Below are 24,424 nucleotides of genomic sequence, written 5' to 3'. Positions count from 1 at the left end.
ACTGTCTTTTCCCCATTATATATTCTTTCCTGCTTTGTAGTAGAGTAATTGACCATAGAAGCGTGGGTTTATTTCTGGGCTCTCTGTTCTGTTCCATTGGTCCGTATGTGGCTTTTTGTGCCAGTACCATACTGTCTTGATTACTACACGTTTGGTAGGATACCCTGAAATCCAGGGTTGTGATACCTCTGGCTTTGTTCTTTCTCAGGATTGCTTTGGGCATTCGGAAGCTGTCGTGGTTCAAGCAAATTTTAGTATTATTTGTTCTAGTTCTATGAAAAGTGCTGTTGACATTTTGGTCACTCCACAATGTGGAGTGCATAGACTCTGTAGATTGTTTTGGGTAATATTGACATTTTAACAGTTGCATTTTTTTCAGTCCATGAGCACGGAATGTCTTTCCATTTCTTTGTCATCTTCAATTTCTTTTATCAATATTATAGTTTCCAGAGTACAGGTCTTTCACATCCTTGGTTAAGTTTATTCTTCAGTATTTTGTTACTTTTGGTACAATTGTAGATGGGATTGTTGTCTTAATCTCTCTACTACTCCATTATTAGTGTGTAGAAACACATCAGATTTCTATATATTAATTTTGCATCCTGCAACTTTACTGATTTCATTTATTCTAATAGTTTTTTGGTGGAGTAGAGTTCTCTATCTGTAGTCATTATGTCATCTGCCAGGTAGCAGTTCAACATTTTCTTAGCAGTATGGGTGTCTCGTTTGTTTTTGTCGTCTGACTTCTCTGGCCAGCGTTTCTAGTACTGTGTTGACTAACAGTGGTGAGAGTGGACATCCTTGTCTTGTTCCTGACTGTAGAGGAAAAGCTGTCAGTTTTTCACTATTTAGTGTGATCTTAGCTGTGAGCTTTTCATATATGGCCTCTGTTATGTTCTTATGTTCCCTCTGAACCCACTTTGTTGAGAGTTTTTTTCACAAGTGGGTGTTGAATTTTGTCGAATGCTTTTTCTGCATCTTTTGAGGATCATAGAGTTTTTACCCTTCATTTTGTTAATGAGATGTATCATGTTGATTGGTTTGTGGACACTGAGCCATCCTTGCATCCCCATAGCGAATCCCACTTGATCGTGGTGAATGATTCTTTTACTGTAGTGTTGGGTGGAGTTTGTGAATATCATGTTGAGTGTTTCTGCGTCTGTGTTCACCAGGGATACGTGTGTGTCATCTTCCTCCTCCCTTAGTGGATACCCTGCTGTATACGGGGGTCTGCGAAATAATGGCTGGAGAAGATGATGTAATCCCTGTCCAATTATAAGGCTCTGGGATTCTCTGAATGGTCCTGAATTAACTTCAGCTGAGAGGATAATTAAAGCCCATTACAGTTACATGTCAGAATACTGAAGCCTTCTCTTGTAGGACGACTATCGGGTCTGTATGGACTTCAGCATCATTCAGAAAGACTCTCCTCCTGTGTGCCCTGTGGATGCTTCAGGCTGTTTCACGGCGGAGGTGACAGATTTCACGGGACAGTATGTGAAGGTCTGTGTCTCTGTGACAGGGAAAGGTGTGAGTTTCATCACACTTCTTTCTTTAATCAGCTTTTTATTAAATAGCTTCCATATCTGGATTTTTTTTCCAGGAAGTCGGTTTTGTTTTGTTTTGTTTTGTTTCAGCACATTAAACCAGAAAAGATAGATATTATCAGCCACATTCTAAGGGTCGGGCATCTTCAGAGGAAGCACACTATAGTTTCACAGGTGGGAATCAGTGAAACTAGGCGCTGGGGGCGTCATTGCTGGTGGAAGACTCCACTCCCTCACATGGTGTGGAAACACGTAATGAGATACCTGCAGTTAGACTGTGCCTCAGATGTGGACTGATTGTTTTTATAATACATGTGTTATTTTTGCCTTTTATTCATGGTAGCAATATCAGAATATCAGATTGCAGTGATATACGTAATTCTCTTGTGTTACTAAGTATTGCAGGATTTTTAATGGCTAAATTTTTATTTTTTAAACAGGATGCTGACAAAAACATCATCAGGACCCTGAAGGAACAAGGCCGACTTCTTGTCTCCAGCACCTTCACTCACAGTTACCCCTTCTGCTGGAGGTGAGAAAAAGAGAAGACGTCCAGCTCAAGCTTCTAGCCTTTGGGGACACGGTAGCATTTTTATGCTTTATGGTTAGCGTAGAGAAGCTGCCCTCTTGAATTCCATGAGTGTGTTGTTAACGGTTTCCTCAGCAGTTGTCTGGGAAATGTCGACATGTACAGGTGTTTTATGTCGGGGCCACATTTCGTTAGGATGAGATGTATCTCTAAAATTTCCTGTTGGAACTTGGCGAGAGAGAGAACACGACCCAAGTGAGAACACGAGATCGTGCTGTGAAGACGTGCGTGAAATTGGAATGCTTGCAGCCCTCAAGTTTGTTCCACATTGCCTCTTTGCGGAAGTTGATGTCCTTTCTCAGACGGCTGTCACACACCAGCAGAACCATGTTTTTTTGTTCTTACAAGCTTTTGCCTTCTTGGTGTTGTGAAGGGAGATGACCAGTACCAAGGACGTAGGCATTAGTGTTTGCAAAAAAAAGGCGGGGGGAGTCATTAGCAGAAGGCCAAATAGATGGGGGTGATGTCAGTAAGAAACGGAAAGTCGGTCTTACGTGGGTGCCTGCGTACGTCAGTCTGACCAGCCGCGTGCTGCGTGTGTGCTTCCCCAGGTCAGACACCCCCCTGATCTACAAAGCGGTGCCCAGCTGGTTCGTGCGGGTGGAGCACATGGTGGAGCAGCTCCTGAGGAACAACGACTTGTGCTACTGGTGAGCAGTGAGCTGCGTCCCGTGTTGCATGCTCACGCTTCTCCCAGCTCACAGTAACTTAAATAACAGGATGAGAAGGCCTGTGGAGGGAGCATTTTGCCTTTGTCTCAGCCTTAAATAATACTCATTTTCAGGGTAAATGTTTGTTCTTGAATATAGCTACGGAAGCCAGTTGTGCTTCCTGCTTTTGATGTGTGCTGGGTCCTAGACCGTGCCGATGAGCACTGCTGGGACAGAAGCCTTGCTCTCAGCTGCCATGTGACCGCAAGGAGGTCTTAGCCCAGCCTGTGGAGCTGAGTGAAGTGAGGCTGGATCTGCGTGTTACAGGAGACTGCTTTTCACCGAGAATCTGAGGGTGATTCTTCTGCAAGAACCCACCCTGACTTAAAAACTGCATCTCATTTTGGAAGAATGGGGAGAGTTTTAAGGCAGTGAAAGGAAAGGATTATAAACTATGAACTATAACTTTTTTCTTTCTTTCTTTTTTTTTTCTTTGTTTTTGAGAGAGAGAGAGAATGAGCACATACACACGAGCAGGGGGTGGGGAGGAGCAGAGGGAAAAGGAGGGAGAGAATCTTAAGCAGACTCCACACTGAGGTGGCTCAATCTCATGACCCTGAGATCATGACCTGAGCGCCCCAGGAACAAGCTTTTTGTACTTTCTAGCAAATTGACCCTCATGTCTCAAGAAAAAGCAGTTTTTCATTTTTATTCCTAGGAGGCTCTTCAGTTGCCCTACTGTGTGACGTGCTGGATGTGGACTATTAGGCTGTGGCCTTGGGAGGGTGCAGACCTATAAACAGACCTTTGTTATATAGGGCACAATGGGGGTACCTGAAAGAACAGGGGCCAGGGGTGGGGCCAGGGGTGCCCTAACTCAGCCTGCTGCTTAGAAAGATTTCCTGCAGAGCTGAAGCTCAGAGGCCATGTGACTAGTCCCGGGCACTTGAAGCTTTGGGGGAGGGGAAGAGGGGGAGGGAGGCTGCAGGGTGAAGGTTATCATGGTGGAGGGATGGCACGGGCCAAGGAGTTAGGTGAGAAGCTGCATTCTAAGGAATGAGCTCACTGCTGGAGCCTAGAGTGCAACGGTGGGAGATGGCCCGTGAGCCTCAGGAGGCAGCTACCAACCAGCCACCTGTAGCCCCGAGTGTTTTGTAGGTGCTGGGAGCCCATGCTAATGAGTGTCAGGAGCCATGTCGTGTGGATGCCGTGGAGACTAGGTGTGAGCGAGGCCAGGCTGGCATCACAGTGACTTTCGAGGGCTGTAGCTGTCCCCTAGCTGGGGCGCAGTGCAGGGAAGCGTGTGCGCTGTGGGGTTCCTGTTACAGAGCGTCTCCTGGGGTGATTTCACGATGGTTCCAGCACTGTGCGTTTACTGTGCTGTGCGCACACGAGACGTCCTCCTGGGAGTGAGTGCAGCATCTCTAGGGCAGTAGGTCCACAGAGCATGCGCAAAGGTTTATGCAGCTCTGATGTACGGATTTGCATACTAACGTTCTCAGGCGTTGGCTCTCTGACCTGTTTATTGCAGGGTCCCAGAGTTTGTGCGAGAAAAGCGATTTGGAAATTGGCTGAAAGATGCACGTGACTGGGCAGTTTCCAGAAACAGATACTGGGGCACCCCCATCCCCCTGTGGGTCAGCGATGACTTCGAGGAGGTGAGACAGGGCCACGAGTTCTCGTGGTGATTGTTGCTGAAGCGCTTCGTTTGTACATCTGGATGTGGTTTCTTTTTTCTTCGCCCCTTTCTTATTTCTTGTGTTCCTCTTTATTCCTTCCTGGAATTTTATAAATAAGAATTTGGGAGGTTTCTTAAATTTATTTTTACTTTACTTTTATTAAATAAAATTTTTTAAATCTCCCTCTGTGCAAAAGTAAAGAATGCAATTTGTATTTTTCTCAGGGAATCCACATGTTGAATTGTTTTTCTTCTGTTGCTCACCCTTTTTCTCTCCTTGTGAGTAACTGGTGATCAGGCCTGAGAGTCCAGACCCGCACCGAGTCATAGCATGTGAAACACCACCCCCCCACGTGGCAGTTAAAAGGGAAGGCTTAAAAAACATTACCAAAGCATTGCCAACCTTGAATTTATACAATCAAGTGACTGTGTGTGTAAATACGTATACGGGTCTATAGATGTACCCCCGGCGGCTTCTGTCCACACAGAGACTGTAGAGCACAGGGACCTGAAAGGTGGCAGTGAGGTAGCACAGTCAGGCCTCCCAGGACTGAACTGCAAGGGCGGAGGACGTGGTGTTCCCTAGATAGCAGACGCCCCAGGCGAGAACCCACAGCAGCTCCTGCTGGGGCTGCCCCACCGTGTGGACCCTGTCAGGGCCCCAGCCGAGCTGAGGGCAGGCAGCCTCCTTGCCTGGACGTAACCCTAAGTGACGTCCTAGGACCACGTTGGTTGGATCTGCTCCATGCACAGTCATGTAGTTCTAGCTTTGACTTGGGAAGATTCCAGGTGCAGGAGCCAAATTCCAGTGTCAGGGAGAAACTGAGATGCCGCAGAGTCACAGTCTAGGCCTTGCACGTACACTGGTTATACCAGGCAGAGACGGGACCCAGTAAGCCCTCGGCAGGTGCACGTAGTGGAGCCCGCCCACCTCTTCAGTGACCTGCAGTCTTTCGTGAGTGTAGGAACCACCTTAGTGACACTGTCCTGAAGGTCAGGTTTCTAAAACTAAGTGTGAATGCTGCGTAAATTAAAGCTTTGGCTCTGAGGTTCTCTTGCTTCTTCACTTTGCTTTGACAGGTAGTATGCATTGGATCGATGGCAGAACTTGAAGAACTGTCGGGGGCAAAGATCTCTGATCTCCACAGAGAGAGGTCAGTTTCTGAATGTTCGATTCGCTTCCGTTCTGTCATTCGGAGAGCATCGACATGGTCTCTGGAGCAGGTTACGGAGCTACGTGTAGGAATCAGTACTGGTTTACTGAATTACAGTGTCAGTGACTCATGTCATGTTGAGGAAAGGAGGCCTCTGTCTTTGAGTTGGATGTGGGGCGACTGTGGTATAAACCCCCCCAGACTGAGCCCTCCTGGTGCCTCGGAAAGCCTGTGATAACTGCCAGTATCTCTATTTGCAGATGCGTATGAGATCTCGTCAGGCCGTTGTATTTCCTCTTGGCAATTAAACTGCAAGTTCTTTCGTGGTTAAAATTAACAGAAGTGGCTTTGCTTCGTTTCTTAGCATTGACCATTTGACCATCCCTTCCCGCTGTGGGAAGGGAGCGTTGCACCGCATCTCTGAAGTGTTTGACTGTTGGTTCGAGAGCGGCAGCATGCCCTACGCTCAGGTTCATTATCCGTTTGAAAACAAGAGGGAGTTTGATGACGCGTTTCCTGCAGACTTCATTGCCGAAGGCATTGACCAGACCAGAGGATGGTATGTTCTTATTCTTTCATTCATTTTCCTGATTCGGTTGATTTCGCAGGTATTTCACTGAGTACCTAGCATTTTATCAGCTGGGTGCTGGAGAGATTGTGTCAGACAAGACAGGCTCTGCCCCGCACCAGGAGGTGCACTGTCAAAGTGTCTTTTGAGTTGGGATATCTCACTGCAGTAAAACTGTGGTTTTAGAGTTTGAATTATTTCATTTGACATTTCAGAATAAAGGGGTTTGTTATGCTCAAAGATTAAGTGATACAAAACAATACATGTTTGTAGCTTATTTTAAATCATTTACTCAAATGTTCACTGCGTACTTACGTACGAGGTAATGGTTTGGGTACTGCAGATTTAAGGGTGGGTTGGAAATGTGCTCAGAGGCTAAGGCTAGCCTTAACAAAGTTAACATTCTGAAAATCCAGACTGGTAGAAAAAGACAAACCACGGTGGGGGAGGGTTTCGGCATTGGTTCTGTTTGGTGTCTGGTTAAAGCAGTGCCGTTATCTTCTGAAGTAGGGAAGGTGTGGTACCTTCTCCTTGTGGATGAGAAGCGTGCCTCGTCAGACTCTAACTGCACCGTGGTCGGTGGTGATGTAGATGTGTGAGGAACGCTGGTGTCGTCGTCCGTTTGACACTTGCAGTAGGCACCACAGATGGATGAATTCCAACCTTAATGTTCCACAAGGTGCTCTTTTCAGCGTCAGATCCATGTTTCTTTAGGAACAGGTCCAGAACCCTTCTTAGGGGAGGCCAGATGCCTCGCCAGTAAGTTGTTTTTCTGAGGACTGGTAATGTCTGCTGGCCGTTAACAGTCCTCACGTGGGTCCATAGGTGCTCACCGCCTCCCTATCCTTCCCCCAGCCTTGCGCTGCCTGTCCTAGCAGCCAGGTCCTCCTGACCTGCCTTCAGAGGAAGGGATGTCAGTCCGTGTCCCATCATGTTCTGGGGGTGCAAAACCAGCTTGGAGAGGACACTTAACTCGGGTGGCTGCATGGATGTGGTAGAGTTGAGCAAACACCCTAGCTCGCAAGTCCGCAGCATCCGTGATAGCAGGTGGAGCAAAGACATCGTCTGTGCTCCTACAGTCTCTGCCTCCTGACTTCTGGGTGAGAATAACTGCATCTTTTGTCATCAGACTGTCCCATGTGACCTTGTGCTAAGCCACACACGTCTCTGGATTTGCACCCTGGCATATCTGGAGGTCCTGACAGGCCGCCCAGCACTGTCCCTCCCCTGCCTCTTGGCTGCCAGCTGTCTCCCCCGAGGACGGCAATGATACTGTCCCCCCCAGGGTCAGTACCTCATTTCAGGCCTTTATTAGCTATAAATCACATTTTATTTTTTCTCACCTGATTGGTGTGCGGTAGATCCTGTGTGATTTTTCAGCCCACCCCAAATGATTCTAATGTGTTATCAGATTAAGAACCTTTGCTGTGAGTGATTATTAAGAAGTGTAACTGGTCTAAAATAGAAATTCAGTCCAATAAATAAGCACAGACTTCTTTTTCCCTGTGCTTAGATTCCTTTTCTGTTGTTGCTGATCTGTTTCACCATGGGTTTCTTCCAGGTTTTACACCCTGCTGGTGCTGGCCACTGCTCTCTTTGGACAGCCGCCTTTCAGGAACGTGATTGTGAACGGGCTCGTCCTGGCAAGGCAGGTGCATGCCCTTGTGTCATGGCTAGTCCCTGGCCCTGGCAGCCGTGGTCTGGGTGGATGTAGCCGTTCGTTTTGAACACAGGAACTCAGGATCGCCCCGGCTTTGTTCCTGTTCTTCCCCTTCTGTCTGCTGTTAACACTTCTCGCAGCTCTTCCTTTCCATCCCACCCCACCCTGCTCACTTCTCGTCTCCAGTGTGGGTCTCTGCACACCCAATACCCCAGGGGGAAGGGCAGGTTGGGAAGCTGGGGGCAGGGGAAGTGTGCGTCCTGTGATGCTGCTGGTGGTAAGACAATACCTGTCATGGAGGGCTGGCCCAGGTGCATGTGCCTGTAACACTGGTTTCATGTGTGCCCAGTCCTTTAGGAAGATTTTTGTTAACCTCTGTTTAACATGAGGATGCTGTGGGTTCTAGAGGTTTCCGGGATCATAGGGAAGTCGTCTTTTTTCCTTCTACTGCCTATAGTCATAACAGAAAAAACACAAATTAATAAAAATAAGAAAAAAAATGTATGCAGTTAACCTGCCTCATGTCCTGTCCGAGGGAGGACGGCCCCCTGACACCGTGTTGTGAACATTACACATCTCTCATCAAAGCCCCAGAACTGTTTGAGATAGGTTCTCTCCTTTTTCTTTTTCTTTTTTTTTTTTTTTAAGATTTTATGTGAGAGAGAGCGAGCAGGGGGGAGAGAGAAGCAGACTCCCTACTGAGCAGGGAGTCAGACGCAGGGCTTGATCTCAGGACCCTGAGATCATGACCTGAGCTGAAGGCAGACGCTTAACTGAGCCACCCAGGTGCCCCGAGATGGGTCCTTGCCTTACCTCAGTTTGACATTTGCAGAATTTGAGGTATAGAAAAATGAAGTAACTTGCTCAGAGTCACCCAGCAAATGATGGTAACTTCATGTTTTATACCCTGGGAGTCTGGTTCAGCAGTCTGCTTTTGGGGCTTTCTCTAATTGAAAATTTTACTGAATTGAAGATTTGCATGCAGTTGTGAAGCAGTAATAGAGAGCCCTTGTGTGCTTTGCCCAGTTTCCCCCGAAGGTCCGGTGTTTCAAAACTGGCGTAGGCCACCACGCCCAGCTGCTCATACAGCCCCAGTCCTCCTCAGACTGCACTTCACGTGTACTTGTGTACAGCTGTGTGCAGTTGCACATACCTACCACATGTGCAGGTCCCTGTCCACCAGCACAGTCAAGGCACTGGACTGTTTCAACATCCCAGCAGCCCTCTTTTGTCCTTCTGTAACCCCCCCATCCTTCCACCCTCGCCCCCAGCCCCTGACAACCACTAATCTGCTCCCCATCGCTGTAACTCTGACGTTGCAAGTACGTGATGTGACTGGAATCACACCACTTATGACCTTAGGGACTGGCTTTTCCGCTTTTGCACTTAGTGGAATCCTGGAGATCACTCAGGACAGGTGTGTCCTCAGTCCCTTCCTCCCCGTGGCCAAGCAGTGCTGCGTGGTGCGGGCGACTGCAGCTGGACCCCTCACCTGCTGAATGACAACAGGGGGTTGCCAGTGGCTGCTGACTATGGATAGAGCTAGGAGCTTCCCTTACAGGTTTTTGCATCGGTACAGCTTTCCATTTCTTTGGAATAAATGCTGAGCCTGTGTTCTTTACTTCTGCACTAACTCACTGCGGAATTCAGAAGGAAGCTCACAGGTGTTAACAGAACAACCTCTTGTGCCCTTACCCCACTTGCATTTCTGTACCCAATTGGCAGATAACCTGTAACTATGTATAAAGATAGGCCATGGTGGGGGCGCCTGGGTGGCACAGCGGTTAAGCGTCTGCCTTCGGCTCAGGGCGTGATCCCGGTGTTGTGGGATCGAGCCCCACATCAGGCTCCTCCGCTGTGAGCCTGCTTCTTCCTCTCCCACTCCCCCTGCTTGTGTTCCCTCTCTCGCTGGCTGTCTCTGTCTCTGTCGAATAAATAAAATCTTTAAAAAAAAAAAAAAAGATAGGCCATGGTGGTGACTTATTTAATTGGCATCTCCCTTTTGTTTTTCAAGTGATGGTCAAAAAATGAGCAAACGAAAGAAGAATTACCCGGATCCACTTTCAATCATCCATAAATATGGTGCCGACGCCCTCAGGTACAGGCCAGTGCTCTGCCCTGTGTATAATGTCCTTTTTATGTAAGCTTCACTTATTCTGTTAATCGCGATCCTTACATTTGGTTCATAATTAGCTTTTTCAAACTCTGTCTGTCTGAACGGGGACAGTCACATTGGTGTGGTGTTGGCTCCAGACCCTCAGGGCGGTTTCTCAGTGACCAGCATGTGGAAGCCCAGAGGTGTTGTGAGGCCCAGGACCTGTGTTGCTCCCAGGCTGGCTCCTGGGGTTTCTGCCTCACCCCCCCTGCCTGGCTCTTCATCTGGGTGGCCGTTTATTTCCTTTCTACGCCTGCTCCTCAGAAGAGCCATCTGAGGGTTATTGATGCTAGAGCAAATGAAAGTGAATACTGAAATGCTTTTAGAGAAGTGTGAGCCACGGCTTGAAATGTTAGTCCTCGTCATGCCCATCGAGTGTTCGGGTGGAAAGGAGCCACAGTGGTCTCACTCTGCAGCCTCCTGCTGCAGATGCGGAGACCCACATCCAGGGTCTGAGCCCGAGCACTTGCACAGCTGCCTAGGAACAGTTAACGGCTGTCCTTCCGCCCCATTAGCTGTAGACTGCCCCTCGGCACTGCTGACAACCGAGCCAGATAATTCTTTGCAGTGGGGACTGTCCTTCAGACGTTTAGCGACGTCCTGGCCTCTTCCCTCTGGGAGCCTGTCTGTGCCGGCAGAGAACTCTCGGCTGTTCCTTTTGTGAATCCCTGTGCCTGCGTGTGGTGCCTGGGGAGGAGGCCCTGCTGCCCCAAGGCCCACACTGACTGGCACGGGGCGTGCTTCTAGGTTGGTCGAGTGCCATATTTTGATATGGGGTTATGTCTCCCCTTTATTATTCGCTGGGTCTCTTGCACAAAGTTAGAGCTTTGTCAGTTTTAAATTGACCATAAGAAGAGTATTTGTAATTCTAAAAACGCTAATAAATAAAAAACGGTAAGTTTGGTGTTTGCAGTGTCAACGTGTCCAATAAGGGTACTTGTTTTAATCTGTGTACTCCTTTTCCATGTAACATTTCTCCTCATCCAGATTATATCTGATCAACTCCCCTGTGGTGAGAGCAGAAAACCTCCGATTTAAGGAGGAGGGTGTGCGTGATGTCTTGAAGGACGTGCTGCTCCCTTGGTACAATGCCTACCGCTTCTTCATCCAGAATGTCCTAAGGCTGCAGAAGGTAGGGGGTGGGGTCCCATCTCGCTGGGTTGAGTTGGGTTTGCTCAAGAGCATGGGTGGTGCTCAGAGCCATTGCGGGGGAGGGAGGGGACATTGGTGACGGTGCTGGGCTGACTCCGCTGGCCTCGGTGGGACACTGGGGCCTCTCCTGTAGAAGAGCTGCCTGGGAGGTTCATTCGTTCCCCTGGTTGCCCTCCCCTCATGGAACCACGCTGACAGGGGTGGGGGTGAAGAGCCCACCACTCCCAGGGAGGGGGCACCTGGTAGAGGCTGCTGCAGCCAGTGTGTGAGGCATCGAGGTCCAGACTCTGACAGTGAGAGACGTCCCACTGGGTTGTTGGGGGGGGAAGCAAGGGTGGTGTATGTGGAAGTGCCTGCTGGCCGGGGGGGCACCATCTGAAAACCTGTGTGCCTCATCTTTTGTTTTTATGTCCAATGCCTTACAGTAGAATCGCTGTGTACATTACTGTTGACTAATCGTGCAGCGTTAATCCTTCCTGGAAATGGGCTGGAGGCCTGAGCTGTGAATGCCATACTTGGGCAGGCTGGCTGTTCGCCTGCCGCCGCCTCTGGCTCGTCTCCCAGTGTGGGCTTCTCCCTGTGAGTTGAGGAGGCAGGCAGTCTCCCCAGCTCCTAGTGTTGCTCCTGCCTTTGTTGTCACCACCTCTAGGGCAAGTGGGCCTCAGACGGTCCCCACAGGCCTCTGCCAGCGTGCGTCTCTGGAGCACTCGGACACCGGCTCCACCATCAGGGTCTGGGATCAGTGCCGGGGTCAGCACGGCCGCCGCCCCCCAACCTGGTGTTGCTGCTGCACGAGGGGGGAAGGTGGAGTGGGACAGAGCATTCCGGTTAACATGGACAATTTAAGCAGAGACGTTCATTCTTAGTGCTCGTGTTCAGTCTGTAGATAATCGTCCAGTCCTAGCCGGCTTTACGAGCTTTCCTTCAGTGGGTTCAAAGTAACTAAACCCTACACTTACAAGATTTTGGAATATTTCTCAACTCATCGTCACTTTTGGTACAAAGGAATAATTTTTTCCTAAATTCTGTTTACAGCGGTCAAAAATGTAATGGATTAACTGAGGACTTAATCCCAGGTTTAGAGCTTATTTGGAAATATTGCTGAGAATCAGAAATTTAAATTGCCCGTGGAGCCTGGGGTTTTGTGGATTGCTGTTGTGGGCTCCTTTCAGTTTAAGTGGCTTAAAGAGTTCATTTCTGTACAGTAATTTCCCCTAAGCATGCAGAATGTTTTAGTGATTGTCCCTTTCTAGGAGGAAGGAATGGAATTCCTCTACAATGAGAACACAGTTAAAGGAAGTGCCAACATCACGGACCGGTGGGTCCTATCCTGCATACAGTCGCTGGTTGGGTTCTTTGAGACCGAAATGGCAGGTATGACTCTCTTGGGCCATCGTCCTGGAAATAAGAATTGTTCTCTTTCTAATTACCCTTTCGATACTTAACTGTGCTTTGTAAACACAGAGGAAGTTCTGTAAACATTTTGAGAGATACAGAACAGTAGATAAATCCTTGTTTGTTTTAACCCCTCAAATATGAGGGGTTGTAGAAAGACTTGTAGAAACATGCTGCTCTGAGGCCTGGGGGTCGGCTCAGCCTCACCCCACTGGCCACAGACACCACATGGGCTTCCACGGTTCCAGCCCACCTCCACCACCTGTTCCCTCTGGCAGGGGCTGCCCAAAGTCCTCAGGCCTCAGTTTCTTTCTCTGAAAAGTGCCTGGTGGTGTTGTTACAAGGCTAAAACAGATTGTGCACAGAGAGTAGCTGGCAGACAGTAGGTGCTCAAGGAGCACTTGTTAGCCCGCGTTTTTTAGTCTACTTTAATTATTAAATAAGTAGTCCCTATCCAGTCCTGAGAAATTAGGAAATACAGAAAAATAGTAATGAGGTGGGTGTTTGTTTCCCCTGTATTTCTTACCTAACAACAATGAATTGGGTCTTGGACACAGGCTGGAAACGTAGGTTATGTTGGTTTCCTTGAGGTTGGAGATAGAGCAAGCTATGGTGAGAAATTCCAGAAACTACGAAAGTAGGATAGGATACCTGACATGGGTCCGCCAAAGTTGGTGCAGAGGAGGAGAGACGCCTGCCCTACGCGTCCCCTGATGAGGTTAACCAGCCTGCCCCAGCGTGCTGCGGTCATGCAGGCACGTGGCATTCCCAGAATCCCTGGTGCCTCAGGACTTGGCACAAGAGGGTGAGGAGTCTGGGAAATTCCCCCAGGTTGTCAGGCATCCTGACGCCTGCCCCCTACTGCTAAACACGCATCAGACGGATGTTCGACAGGCTGTTGGACAAACTGATGTAAGTGAAGATGGAAATGAGCGTGCAGACAGAGCTCACCGCACACCCCAGGACACCTGCTCACAGCCTTGTCCCCTGTCCCTCCCGAGTGACGTGAATCGTAGGAAACAGGTCGGGACAGGAGAGCCATGGCCTGAGCGCGTGCATGCCGGCTGGGGTCGGTCTCTTTGGAAACGAGAGGTCAGGTAGCAGTTGTGTCCACGGCCTGCTGGCTCTGTACCCTCAGCCTTTCACGGATAGGGTCCTGAGGTCTGGAGAGTCTGCAGTTCCCGTCAGGGACTCCAGCAGCCACGGTGTTGCTCCCGTGTACGGCACAGCCCGCTGTGAGGGTTCTGTGTGCCTCCAGTGGTTGACACCTGAGCACTGGGATCTCCGGCCTCCTAGATGGTGAGGGGTGTAGTGAGCCCTGACATGAGCTCTTTCCTTCAGGCTAGGCCTCTTACCGCCACGTCGCCCCTCGGGGAGTGAGTGGCCGCCGGCACCTCAGCTCTGGTCTTGGCACTTCCCACTGTGTAGTTTGCACCAGAGGCCTCATAACAGTCACTGAACGCATTCAGTAATACAAGTGGTGTTTGTTTGTACTTGCTGGTCTGATTCTTGGTGTTGGTGTTCGTTTTTGTGCAACAGAGAGTATCAGTTACAGGGAGGTGAACGGGAAAATCCTAAAAATAGGCCCGTACCTTAAACAAGACTGGCTGAGCACCCTCACCTCCTGCTTGCCCTCGCAGTTCCTCGGAGGCCTCATGTCTTTGTCCTTTCCCGGGGAGCCCATTCTGCTGGTGGTTTGGGCCAGGCATTCTCTGGAGGGGGCTGCTGGGCTCTGCACTGCTGAGCAGCTGCCCTAGGGTCCAGCTCGGGGGGCCAGAACGTGTCTCCAGACATCAGGGCAGAGGCGCTCTGGTTGGAAAGCGCTGGCCTGTGCTGTGCCTCAGCCCCTGGTTAGAGCTCTCTCTGTGTCTAGTGCGTCTTAGCGGAGGGTCAGGGTAGCACCGTGGAAGGAAGTCAGGCATGCAGCTGTGGCCTGTCCACCACGAGCCTGGGGTTTCTGGTTTTCTCACTGACCACGGGAGTTTGTACACACAGGGTGGTTCGTGTGCACCCTTCAGGCCCCCTGACAGCCACATAGTTGATCCTTGGGGAATGCCACCAGGATTGTGTCACTTTGGTTCTTCCTGTCTCCTTAGCAAGCATGGCAGCCCTGGGGTGGCAAGGCTGCTTGTGCTGTCTTGCGTCTGGCCCTCGCTGCACCCTAGACGCTCAGCTGTTCTCGCCGCCTGATCATCTGCTTTCAGCTTACAGGCTCTATACGGTGGTGCCTCGCCTGGTCAAGTTCGTGGATGTCCTAACCAACTGGTACGTCAGGATGAACCGCAGAAGGCTGAAGGTGCGTGCACACACGCAGGCTGCTGTAGGGACGGGCCAAGTGTGGGAGGGCGACCGTGGAGAAACATGAGTGCAGCCAGAAGAGAAAGGAACGTTTTCAAGTGCTCTCAGTTTCTGAAGCTCTTTTTTCTTTTTTTACATTGTAAGTCAACTATATTTATCCCGATTTGATAGATAGGAACCTGTAGGTTCCAGAAGTCTGCTTGCATACTTTCAAGATAGCTAAAGACATGTCCTGTGGGAGGGAAAGCCTCAGGGCCGTACAGGACTTGAGCTGAGCAGATTCTCTTAAAACACGAAAGGAAGTCAGGCAGATACGTGCAGATGTCCCAGGGATGGCCGTGATCTCAAGAGAGGCCCCTCCTCACTTCTTCCCTCTGGAGGGATATTATTTATGGACAGCCTGTTGGGCACGCGGGCTGAGACCCGTCCCAGGCCCTGACAGGGCCGCGTGTAGACGGTGAAGGCGTCCGTGCCACCGCCCACCAGCCCGCTTCCAGATGTGTGAATGATGAAAGCCCTTCACAAAACAGTAATTTCATTTTTGTTAAAATAGGTCCCACACAGCACACCCACGTGCAGAGGGGCTCACTCTACAATGTTCACAGCACCTGTCTCTGTATAACTTCATTACAGTTGACTTCTCTTTTTTATAACCTTTGTGTTTTTCCTACAGTGAATTAGTGTCCTTATTTCTTAAATATACAGTATATACATATTTTTCATAATAAGAAATCTTATCTAAACATAACTTAAATTTCCTGTCTGTAACCATTTCTGTGTATCACACGTGAGTCGCAGGCACAGCATCCAGGTCCTCAGGCACGTGGGCGCAGAGGTGGGGAGAGCAGGGCCCACACCAGCCTCCTGCCCAACCCCAGACGCTGGGCTGTGGCCGCCTGTCCCAGCTCTGCTGTCCTGTCTGCGCACTGTGTGCTCTCTGGGGGTCGCACTCTCCATTCAACTGACTGGGTTCTAACAGTCTAATTAACGCGAGCTTCTTACTCACTAGGGTGAAAACGGGGTGGAGGACTGTGTTACGGCCCTGGAGACCTTGTTCAGTGTCCTGCTGTCTCTGTGCAGACTGATGGTAAGATGCCAGAACTCTAGCCCTCCGTCCATCCGCAGCTAGTCTGTACTTGTCCCCCCAGAAATAGAAATAGGAGTTTTAAAACAACTTAACTCCCTAGTTCCTTTTGAGAAATCTTGTTAGCTCATCTGTGTGAGGAAGGGTTAAGAAACATTGGCTTCCAGAGCTGGTTCTTCCTGTCCACCACTGGCAGCACAGTTTGGGTCAGGGTGCAGGCCTCAAGACGGCAGAGCCACAGCTCCCTGTGAGCGCACACCTCGTCTGTGTGCGGGTTCTGTCGTCGTAACGGAAGTTCTTGAGTGGGTATCTAACCATACAAACACGTCACAGACAGTGTTCTACTAAACGTCTGTATCCTGTCACTGTTACTCCAGCCTGAGGTCGTGAGCCCTCTGTTCACGTCCTGAACACACACGAACGAGACCGGCCTTGTGACTGGTGCCTCTCAGCCCACCGATGTGGTTTCTGAGGTGTGGGGACTTTCGGGCGTGGTTGGGGCTCCTGTTTTTATTACAGACTTCCTCTGGGATGCTTCGGGGTCGGGCTGTGTCGTGGCAGCACCGCGCAGTATCCAACCCGCCGAGTTCAGAAAGTAACGTGGAGCTGCTCTTTTCCTCCAAGGTCAGTTAGTGATATCCTCTGTCCTCATGCAGGCACCCTATACACCTTTTCTCACCGAATTGATGTACCAGAATCTAAAGCTGCTGATCGACCCTGTTTCTGTCCAGGACAAGGACACACACAGTATCCACTACCTCATGCTGCCCCATGTTCGGTAAGAATCAGGTAACACGGAAGCCTTGCCTGGGCCCCGGGAAGGCTCACATGGCAGCTGCTCCTCAGGCCGTGGAGGGGCTGCCCCTTCCTCACTCCATGCACCTGTCATTTGGGATGGTCTCCCCTTCATGGAGTCCCTCTTACCCCCATGTCTGTTGTCAGGGAGGAGCTGATTGACAAGAACACGGAGAGTGCAGTGTCTCGGATGCAGTCTGTGATCGAACTTGGGCGAGTGATTCGAGACCGCAAAACCATTCCGATAAAGGTTTGATGCTTCGTTTGTATTTTACACGTGCAGGCCCAAATAATTACACCTTTGGAGCATTTTCTTAAAAGACAGTGCTTCCAGCAATGGCATAATTTTTTTCTTTTCTGAAGTAAGGGGTGAAAGATTTAATGTTGGCTGAGCCTGATCAGTCTGGAGCTTGAGATTCGGATAAAACAAACATTTTACTTTCCTGCAGTTTCAGGGGCTGGCTGCTTGGTAAACTTCCCCTTCCCTTTCCTCCTAGTATCCTTTGAAAGAAATTGTGGTTATCCATCAGGATCCAGAAGCTCTTCATGAGATCAAGTCTTTGGAGAAGTATATTATTGAGGTAAGAGTGCTGGCTTGACTGTTTGGGTCCAAGTAGACTACTTTGAGAAGATGGTTAGGACTAGTACCGTTCAATGAGGTTCACTTTGAGCGTATCATGAATCCTTCTCTGTCCATATGTCAGCACATCCAAATACTTAGCCGTCCACGGAATCTTAACACTTTGCTTAGAGTCAGTGTGCATTTTTGCCTTTTTACAATGTCATTGTAATTCTTTAAAAGTAATTCCAAGATTGGTGGATTTCTTCACCTTGATTGGATCACTCACTACCTTCATCCACTTACCTTCTCCAAATACTCTTTGATAATTAACCAAAAAACGGTTCCTTCAAATCAGGTGACAAGTGGGCATGCCTTGGTCGTGAGCAGCTCAGCCTCCAGCATCGGGGGCTGGGTGTGGACATGCACGTACACGTGCGCACGCCTTTGGCTTTGTGCTAGAGAGGACCATGTTCATAGTCTTCAACTTGCGTTTTTTTCACATGACAGTGTTTTAAGATTTTATTTATTTAGAGGGTGGGGGAGGGGCAGAGGGGAAGAGAAGAGAGATTCTCTCAAGCAGACTCTCTGCTGAGTGTGGAGCCTGACATGGGGCTGGATCCCACAACCCCGAGATCATGACCTGAGCCTAAACCAGGAGTCATACGCTTAACGAGCCACCCAGGTGCCTCCTCTTTAAGTCTAGAATCTTCTTTAGTTGAGTTTTGCTCAGCTGTCTTGAATGATCTGGACAAGAGGATTTTTAAGTTATTTATAGAACTGTACAGTCATTAAAAATTTATAACATTTCGATCACCCCAAAAAGAAACCCAATATCCATTAGCATTCACACGTCATTTTTGCCCTCAAGATCGCGCCGCATCCTGGCAACCACGCATGTAAGCTTTCTGTCCCTGGGTGTGGCTGCTCTGGACGTTTCCTGTAAATGGAACCCAACAGCAGGTGGTCTTTTGAGGAGGACTTCCTTCACTTGGCGCAAAGGGTTCATGGTATAGCCTGTGTCCGCGCCTCAGTCCTTTATTTTGTAAGTAGTAGTCTGTTGTGTGGATAGATCACATCTTGTTTATCCTTTCACAGCTGATGGACATTAGGGTGGCTCCACTTCCTGGCTGTTGTGACCAATGTTGTTTGAACGTTTGTGTGCAAGTTTTTATGGTCACATGGTTTTATCTCCCTCTTTCTGTTCATCGTCGCTACCAACTACAGGAATTAAACGTCCGAAAGGTCATGCTGTCTACGGATAAAAACAAGTATGGCATTCGCCTAAGGGCAGAGCCTGATCACATGGTCCTGGGGAAGCGTCTGAAGGGAGCCTTCAGGGCGGTGATGACGTCCATCAAACAGCTGAGCAGTGAGGAGCTGGAGCGCTTCCAGGAGAGCGGTGGGTGTCTGCCCTGGCCCGCACGGTCCATGGCCCCTCGCACCGCCTCACACCCGGGCTCCTGCCTGACCAGCACTGTCACTGAAGTGCATAACAAATAACTCTGATAATGTAGAAGAAGGAGAGACTACAAATGATCCCTGAGCCGTCACCTGTGCCTTGACTGCAGACCAAGTGCCTGCTCTATGCCAGGGCCGGGCCCTGTGAAAATCCTGGTACAGACAGTCCCAGAGGCACACGCTCACAACTGGAGGTCACACCGTAGTTACAGATGTCATGTTTTTCACACTTACATTTTTATTTTTCATGTTTATTTTACTTTTTTATTTTGCATATTTACTTTACATGTGGCATTAGTCTGTGAAGTGCTGTTTCTAGACCGTTGTAACGGTTTTCCTTAGTGGGGATGCCTGGTGTTCTTAACCACCTCTGTTGTTGGCTCTTCAGATTGTTTCCATTCTTCCATCTTGCCAGTAGCATTGCAGTGAGCATGTTCACGTGTAAATGTTCTGTGCAGTCGATTCCTTTGGGCTAGATTTCTAGGTAGAGTGACTGAACCAGATGGGTGGTTAGCAGTGAACTCTGCACATGCTAACAGGAGCCTAGAAACTACCCTAGTGAGGGAGAATGCAGAGCCCCTGGTATCAGGTTCGTTGTTACTGGATGGAGAAAAATCATGATGGTGTTTGGAGGTGTCCGAATGAAGACTGGAATACATTCGACAGAAAGGATCAAAGTAGATTTTGAGAAAGGGACTTAGCAGTGAGGTTTGGAGCTGCTTTGAGGGAGAACTGGATCAGAACTTACGATGATTTCTCTAAGACATCAAGAATTCACAGTTTGGTGTCTTATTTGGGCAAGACTGGATTTGGACTAATTGAGCAAATACTTGTTAAAGCCCTTGTGTTCGGCTGGCCCTGTGAACCCTGAAACGAGTGAGACAGACTTTGTCCTTACCCTCATGGTGCTGTTGGACACTGAAGATTTGTGGAAACAATCGTAGTTTTGATAAGTGCTCTGATGGAAACGTCTAGGACAATAGGAGGAGGTTAGGAAGGGGGACTTAGCCTCTCTCTCCTCCGCTTTGGGGGACTTTCCAGGTGCCCGGGAATTCTCAGCTCTGTCACAAGTAGAATCCCCTGGGGTCTTAGTATGGCTGCTTGATTCTGTACAGCCACGCTGGGGCACAAGGTGTTTGGTTGTTAGGGTTCCCTCTGACGTTGAAAATGACAAGCACAGAGGTGTCACGAGGAGAGATGGAAGGACTCAGAGTCCTCACATTTTTAGATAAAACGTAAGAAGCCTAGCAACTAAAAGTTGAGTCATTGCTAATGTGATTTGTCCGGCTTCACAAATCTAAGCTGTTTGAACAGATGGCCAAAATATTGAAAAATCATTGAAATAATCCTTATTTGAAATTGAAGACCTACAGCTTCTAAACTACTTTCTGAGTGGATTTCTGCACTAACAGAAAGCAGTACAGTTTTCTTTTCTTTTCTTTTTTTTTTAAGATTTTATTTATTCATTTGACAGAGACAGCAAGAGAGGGAACACAAGCAGGGGGAGTGGGAGAGGGAGAAGCAGGCTTCCTGCTGAGCAGGGAGCCCGATGCGGGGCTGGATCCCAGGACCCTGGGATCATGACCTGAGACGCTTAACAGCTGAGCCACCCAGGCGCCCCAGCAAAACCGTTTTCAGAACAGAGTGACGTAGTCAAAGTGACAGCCCATTGGTCAGACACCAAGAAGATCATTGTGGGTGACCGCAGCAGGCTTCCCTGAAAATGGGCATTGCCATCCTCCCGCCGCCCCGTTCATGCATGCTGCCTGCTGTGGGAGGATGGCGCCCAGAACTTGACCTGTTGACTTCATCGTCACCCCACCCTGCTCAGCAGATAGTGGAGCTGGGGTCCTGCAGCCAGTGAGTGGTGGACCTGGGTCCGCCGGGACTCTGCAGCCTGCTCTCTTCAGTACGTCACACAGCTCTGTGTTTATGGTGGGGATGCGTCACCTCCTGGCACATGCCTTTGGACCTGGGGACTTACCTACATGGGTCGATGTTGGCAGTGATTAACTGTCCTCAAGGCAGCATGGGGAAGTGTAAAGGAGTGAGTCAGGAGGACATGACCTCTCAAGTCTCTGCAGCTTGATGCTGTGAAGTTATTAAAAATCGGCATAGTGTGCGGTAGCTGGGCGGTGTGGGGAGGAGGCTGCAGGGGGGCTGGCTCACAGTGGCAGTTGCTTCTCCGACAGGGACCATTGCTGTAGAAGGCCATGAGCTGCGTGCAGAGGACATCCGCCTCCTGTACACCTTTGATCAGACGACAGGAGGGATGACGCAGTATGAAGCACACGCGGATGCCCAGGTATTTTTCTCTTCCCTAGAATGTGTCTTTACCAAAAGGTGTAACGTAAGAGGAAAAAGTATTTGCCTACGTCCGTCTTTCTTGAGTGTTGACAGCTGGTCTCAGGGTACAATAAACCAGGTATTCATTTTAGATTGGCTTTATTAAATTACTCCATTGTATGCTCTTAACATGTGCATATCTTTAGCATATATGTACATGTTTTGTGACGTGTGTGCAGTTTTCCTAAGTGTTGGGTCCTACAAAATGAACACGATGTAACTGCGTCCTTCAAGGAATGAGCCAGTCATAGAGACAGGACAGTAAGCCAGTTCTTACTCTTCTGTCTGACAAGTTATCTGGTAGAAATGCGCACAGAGAGGGGCTCCTCTGTGAAGCCTGGCGCGGAGGCTGGCTGGGGAGGGATGTCCTGGAGGACGATGTGCAGCAGTTTCGGATTCTGGGCTCAGCGCTTTTTGTCCTGATGGATCAGAGCTTCTCTCCTTGCTCTTGACCAGACTTCTCTGGGCAGACAGGTCATAAGATCTCCAGGGTAGGGGCGCCTGGGTGGCTCAGTCGTTAAGCGTCTGCCTTCGGCTCAGGGCGTGAACCCGGCGTTCTGGGTTCGAGCCCCACGTCAGGCTCCTCCGCTATGAGCCTGCTTCTTCCTCTCCTACTCTCCCTGCTTGTGTTCCCTCTCGCTGGCTGTCTCTATCTCTGTCAAATAAATAAATAAAATCTTTAAAAAAAAAAAAGATCTCCAGGGTGGGAGTCCCTCTGTGCGTAACCACATGCAGGGGCGGGGCGGGGAGAGTAACACGTGAGAAAGGCCAGCCTCCTCAAACTCCTCAAGCCTTCCACAGTGGCTTGAATTAGATGTGGGCCAAGCTCCGTGTGGGCAGATGGCAAGAGGAGCCACCAGCGCAGACACTAGGAAAGGGGGGTGGGAGAGTACCTAAACACGGTGACGGTGGCCGGCCTGAGGAAGTCAGCCAAGGAGGTGTGTCCTGTCTTCTGAGACTGCTGACACGGTTCGTGTGCTGTGGGCTGGGGTGGCCCTGCCCTGCCTCACCACCCATCTCCAGTTCTGCCGTCATGAAGTAGAGCAGGTCGTTGACCTTCTGATAAGTTTCCTCAGAAACATCCATGCTGGGACGCCTGGGTGGCTCATTCGGTGAAGCATCTGCCTTCAGCTCAGGTCATGATCCCGGGGTCATGGGATCGAGCTGAGCAGGGAGCCTGCTTCTCTCTCTGCCTCTGCTGCTGGCCCTGCTTGTGCTCTCCCTCTCTCTCTCAAAGAAATAAAATCTTTATTAAAAAGGGGGGGGAGGGAGGGAAGGAACGAACGAACGAACATCCATGCAGCTGGTGCTTGATTTACAAGTGGATCCGCCTCTGTCGGCGGTGACACCAGTCCTCACTGCGTCTGTGCCAGCGGTGACACTGCATTTCTACATCGTCATCGACAGCCTTCACGACAGATGGCACAGAAAGTAGATGAGGTCAGCGTGAAGATGACAGGTTAAATCATATCAGACGTGCTGTGGTTCCCTGAGAAACCGTGTCTTGAATCACAGTGACAGACCAAAGGCCGGAAAGGCTCCTGGCTGAAGAAAACAACAGGGGCCGCCCTGGGGCCCTCACAGGCTCACTGGCTGTGTCAAGGGCCATGTGGCCCCAACCCCACTTCCCGCAAGGGCAGCGACTGCTTGTCACACAGATGGAGGGCAGTTACACGGGAGACTCACCGCTCCTGCACCTCCTGTGAGCGGCACCCGCGGAAGAGAAGGTGCTGGACTTGTCCCGTGGGAGGAATAGCTCCTTACACAGAAGCACCCGAGCCATAACAAAACTAGTTAATTTTATCACCTTTGCTCTGTTAGAGGAGTGAATAGCGCTACATGACAGACTTCTCAGAATTGTGCTGCGTTTGAGAGAACCGTTCCTCCTCGCTGGGTTGTCATGCTCCGCACTGTTCGTTCCTACAGGTTTTGGTTCTCTTAGATGTCACCCCTGACCAGTCGATGGTGGATGAAGGAGTGGCTCGGGAGGTCATCAACCGCATCCAGAAACTTCGCAAAAAGGTCAGTTTGTCACATTAAGAACAAGCTAAACTGGGACTTTTGTTTGTTTTTTGCTTTTGTTTGGTTCTTTGGTTGTTGGGTAGGACAGGAGAGGCAGGTAATACAAACCATTGTGATTGAGTAATGATAATTAGTCACTCATTTATGGTCTGTTCATATTGTGCTCTGCAGGAAAAGTAGGTCCCTTCCACTCCCTACTCATTCACCCCAAGCTGGACGTGGCTCTTTGTTTCTCTGACCAGGAGCTTTCAGCCAGCCCGTGCCCCTTGTCCACCTCTTTCAGTTCCCCAGGGTTTCCACAGAATCATCTGGATAGACAGCCCTCCTTACTGGCACAGGTCATCAGAGAAGACAGTGGGTGTCTGAGGAAGGGTTCCTAGCTCAGGGAGACATTGTTGGATCTGGACAGAGGGGTGGTTCTTCCTCACTGGGGAGCTGGGAGCCAGGGCAGGGGCACAAGCTTATTCCCTGTCCCACCAGGTGAGGGAGCGAGGAGCTCCCACCCCTCAGCCCTGAGGAGAGACTCCCTCAGCCTGACCGGAGGGGGGTGTTCCCACCAGTCCTCCTCGGGCCAGGTGTCTGAGACCTGTAGTTCTGGGTCTCGGGAGTCCACTACAGTGAGTTAATGGGATGCTTGTGAGCTCTACCTCAGTTCAGAGTTTTGTGGGTGGGTTTTTGCTCAGTCACTCCTTCGTTTCAAGAGGAGGATTGGGCAGGAGCCTGAATGCTCCCATAGTGATTCAGCACAGGCTTAAATGTGCTTCTCTTTTAAATTTTCTGTATGTGTTTCAGTGCAATCTGGTTCCAACTGATGAAATAACAGTTTATTATAAAGCAACGTCTGAAGGGAAGTATCTGAATAATGTTATCGAAAGCCACAAGGAGTTCATATTTGCCACCATAAAGGCTCCCTTGAAACCGTATCCGGTTCCAGTGTCAGATAAAGTCCTTATTCAAGAAGAAACACAGGTGAGTTCTGGGTTTGTTGAACTGTGAAGAGATGTAAGGTTAGATTTTACGTTGTTTGTGGAGTGCCCTCTTGTTATTCTGCCCCCAGTAGCGACAGGCGTTATCCTCAGTCCTGAAGTACTGTTTGGGTTCGGGGAGGGGTGTCCGGAGAGGAGAGGGAGGGAAGGTGGAGCTGTTCTCACAGCAGTTCTCCTGGGGAAAGTAGCCAGGAGGTGATGAGGGTTGCCAGGAGTCCTGGGGCTATATGGCCTGCTTTTCCTAAAACTAGAGAATATTGTGGACTGTGGGACTGACTGTTCAAAGCAAACAACAGTTGAAGAACAGTTAACTTTTATGGTAGTA

The 24,424-nt window shown here is 49.6% G+C and overlaps 1 protein-coding gene across 4 annotated transcripts in view; it reads left to right on the top strand.

Annotated features, from left to right (window-relative positions):
- The window catches only part of IARS1 (isoleucyl-tRNA synthetase 1), a 64,258-nt gene that overhangs the window by 28,401 nt on the left and 11,433 nt on the right, over nt 1–24,424 (top strand). For all 4 annotated transcript variants that reach the window (XM_026519118.4, XM_026519117.4, XM_057305641.1 and 1 more), the window contains 19 exons: nt 1,381–1,503; nt 1,988–2,079; nt 2,688–2,786; nt 4,318–4,444; nt 5,545–5,618; nt 5,983–6,177; nt 7,748–7,834; nt 9,861–9,944; nt 10,989–11,133; nt 12,407–12,527; nt 14,753–14,844; nt 15,856–15,933; nt 16,587–16,708; nt 16,873–16,975; nt 17,223–17,306; nt 18,512–18,686; nt 20,938–21,050; nt 23,018–23,113; nt 23,906–24,082. In XM_026519118.4, the coding sequence (XP_026374903.2) occupies nt 1,381–1,503; nt 1,988–2,079; nt 2,688–2,786; nt 4,318–4,444; nt 5,545–5,618; nt 5,983–6,177; nt 7,748–7,834; nt 9,861–9,944; nt 10,989–11,133; nt 12,407–12,527; nt 14,753–14,844; nt 15,856–15,933; nt 16,587–16,708; nt 16,873–16,975; nt 17,223–17,306; nt 18,512–18,686; nt 20,938–21,050; nt 23,018–23,113; nt 23,906–24,082 (2,187 nt within the window). The remainder of the gene's footprint in view (nt 1–1,380; nt 1,504–1,987; nt 2,080–2,687; nt 2,787–4,317; nt 4,445–5,544; nt 5,619–5,982; nt 6,178–7,747; nt 7,835–9,860; nt 9,945–10,988; nt 11,134–12,406; nt 12,528–14,752; nt 14,845–15,855; nt 15,934–16,586; nt 16,709–16,872; nt 16,976–17,222; nt 17,307–18,511; nt 18,687–20,937; nt 21,051–23,017; nt 23,114–23,905; nt 24,083–24,424) is intronic.

Source organism: Ursus arctos, unplaced genomic scaffold (genome assembly GCF_023065955.2).
Source record: "Ursus arctos isolate Adak ecotype North America unplaced genomic scaffold, UrsArc2.0 scaffold_33, whole genome shotgun sequence".
In the NCBI taxonomy this organism is placed as follows: domain Eukaryota; kingdom Metazoa; phylum Chordata; class Mammalia; order Carnivora; family Ursidae; genus Ursus; species Ursus arctos.
This window is presented reverse-complemented; position numbering and strand designations above follow the sequence as displayed.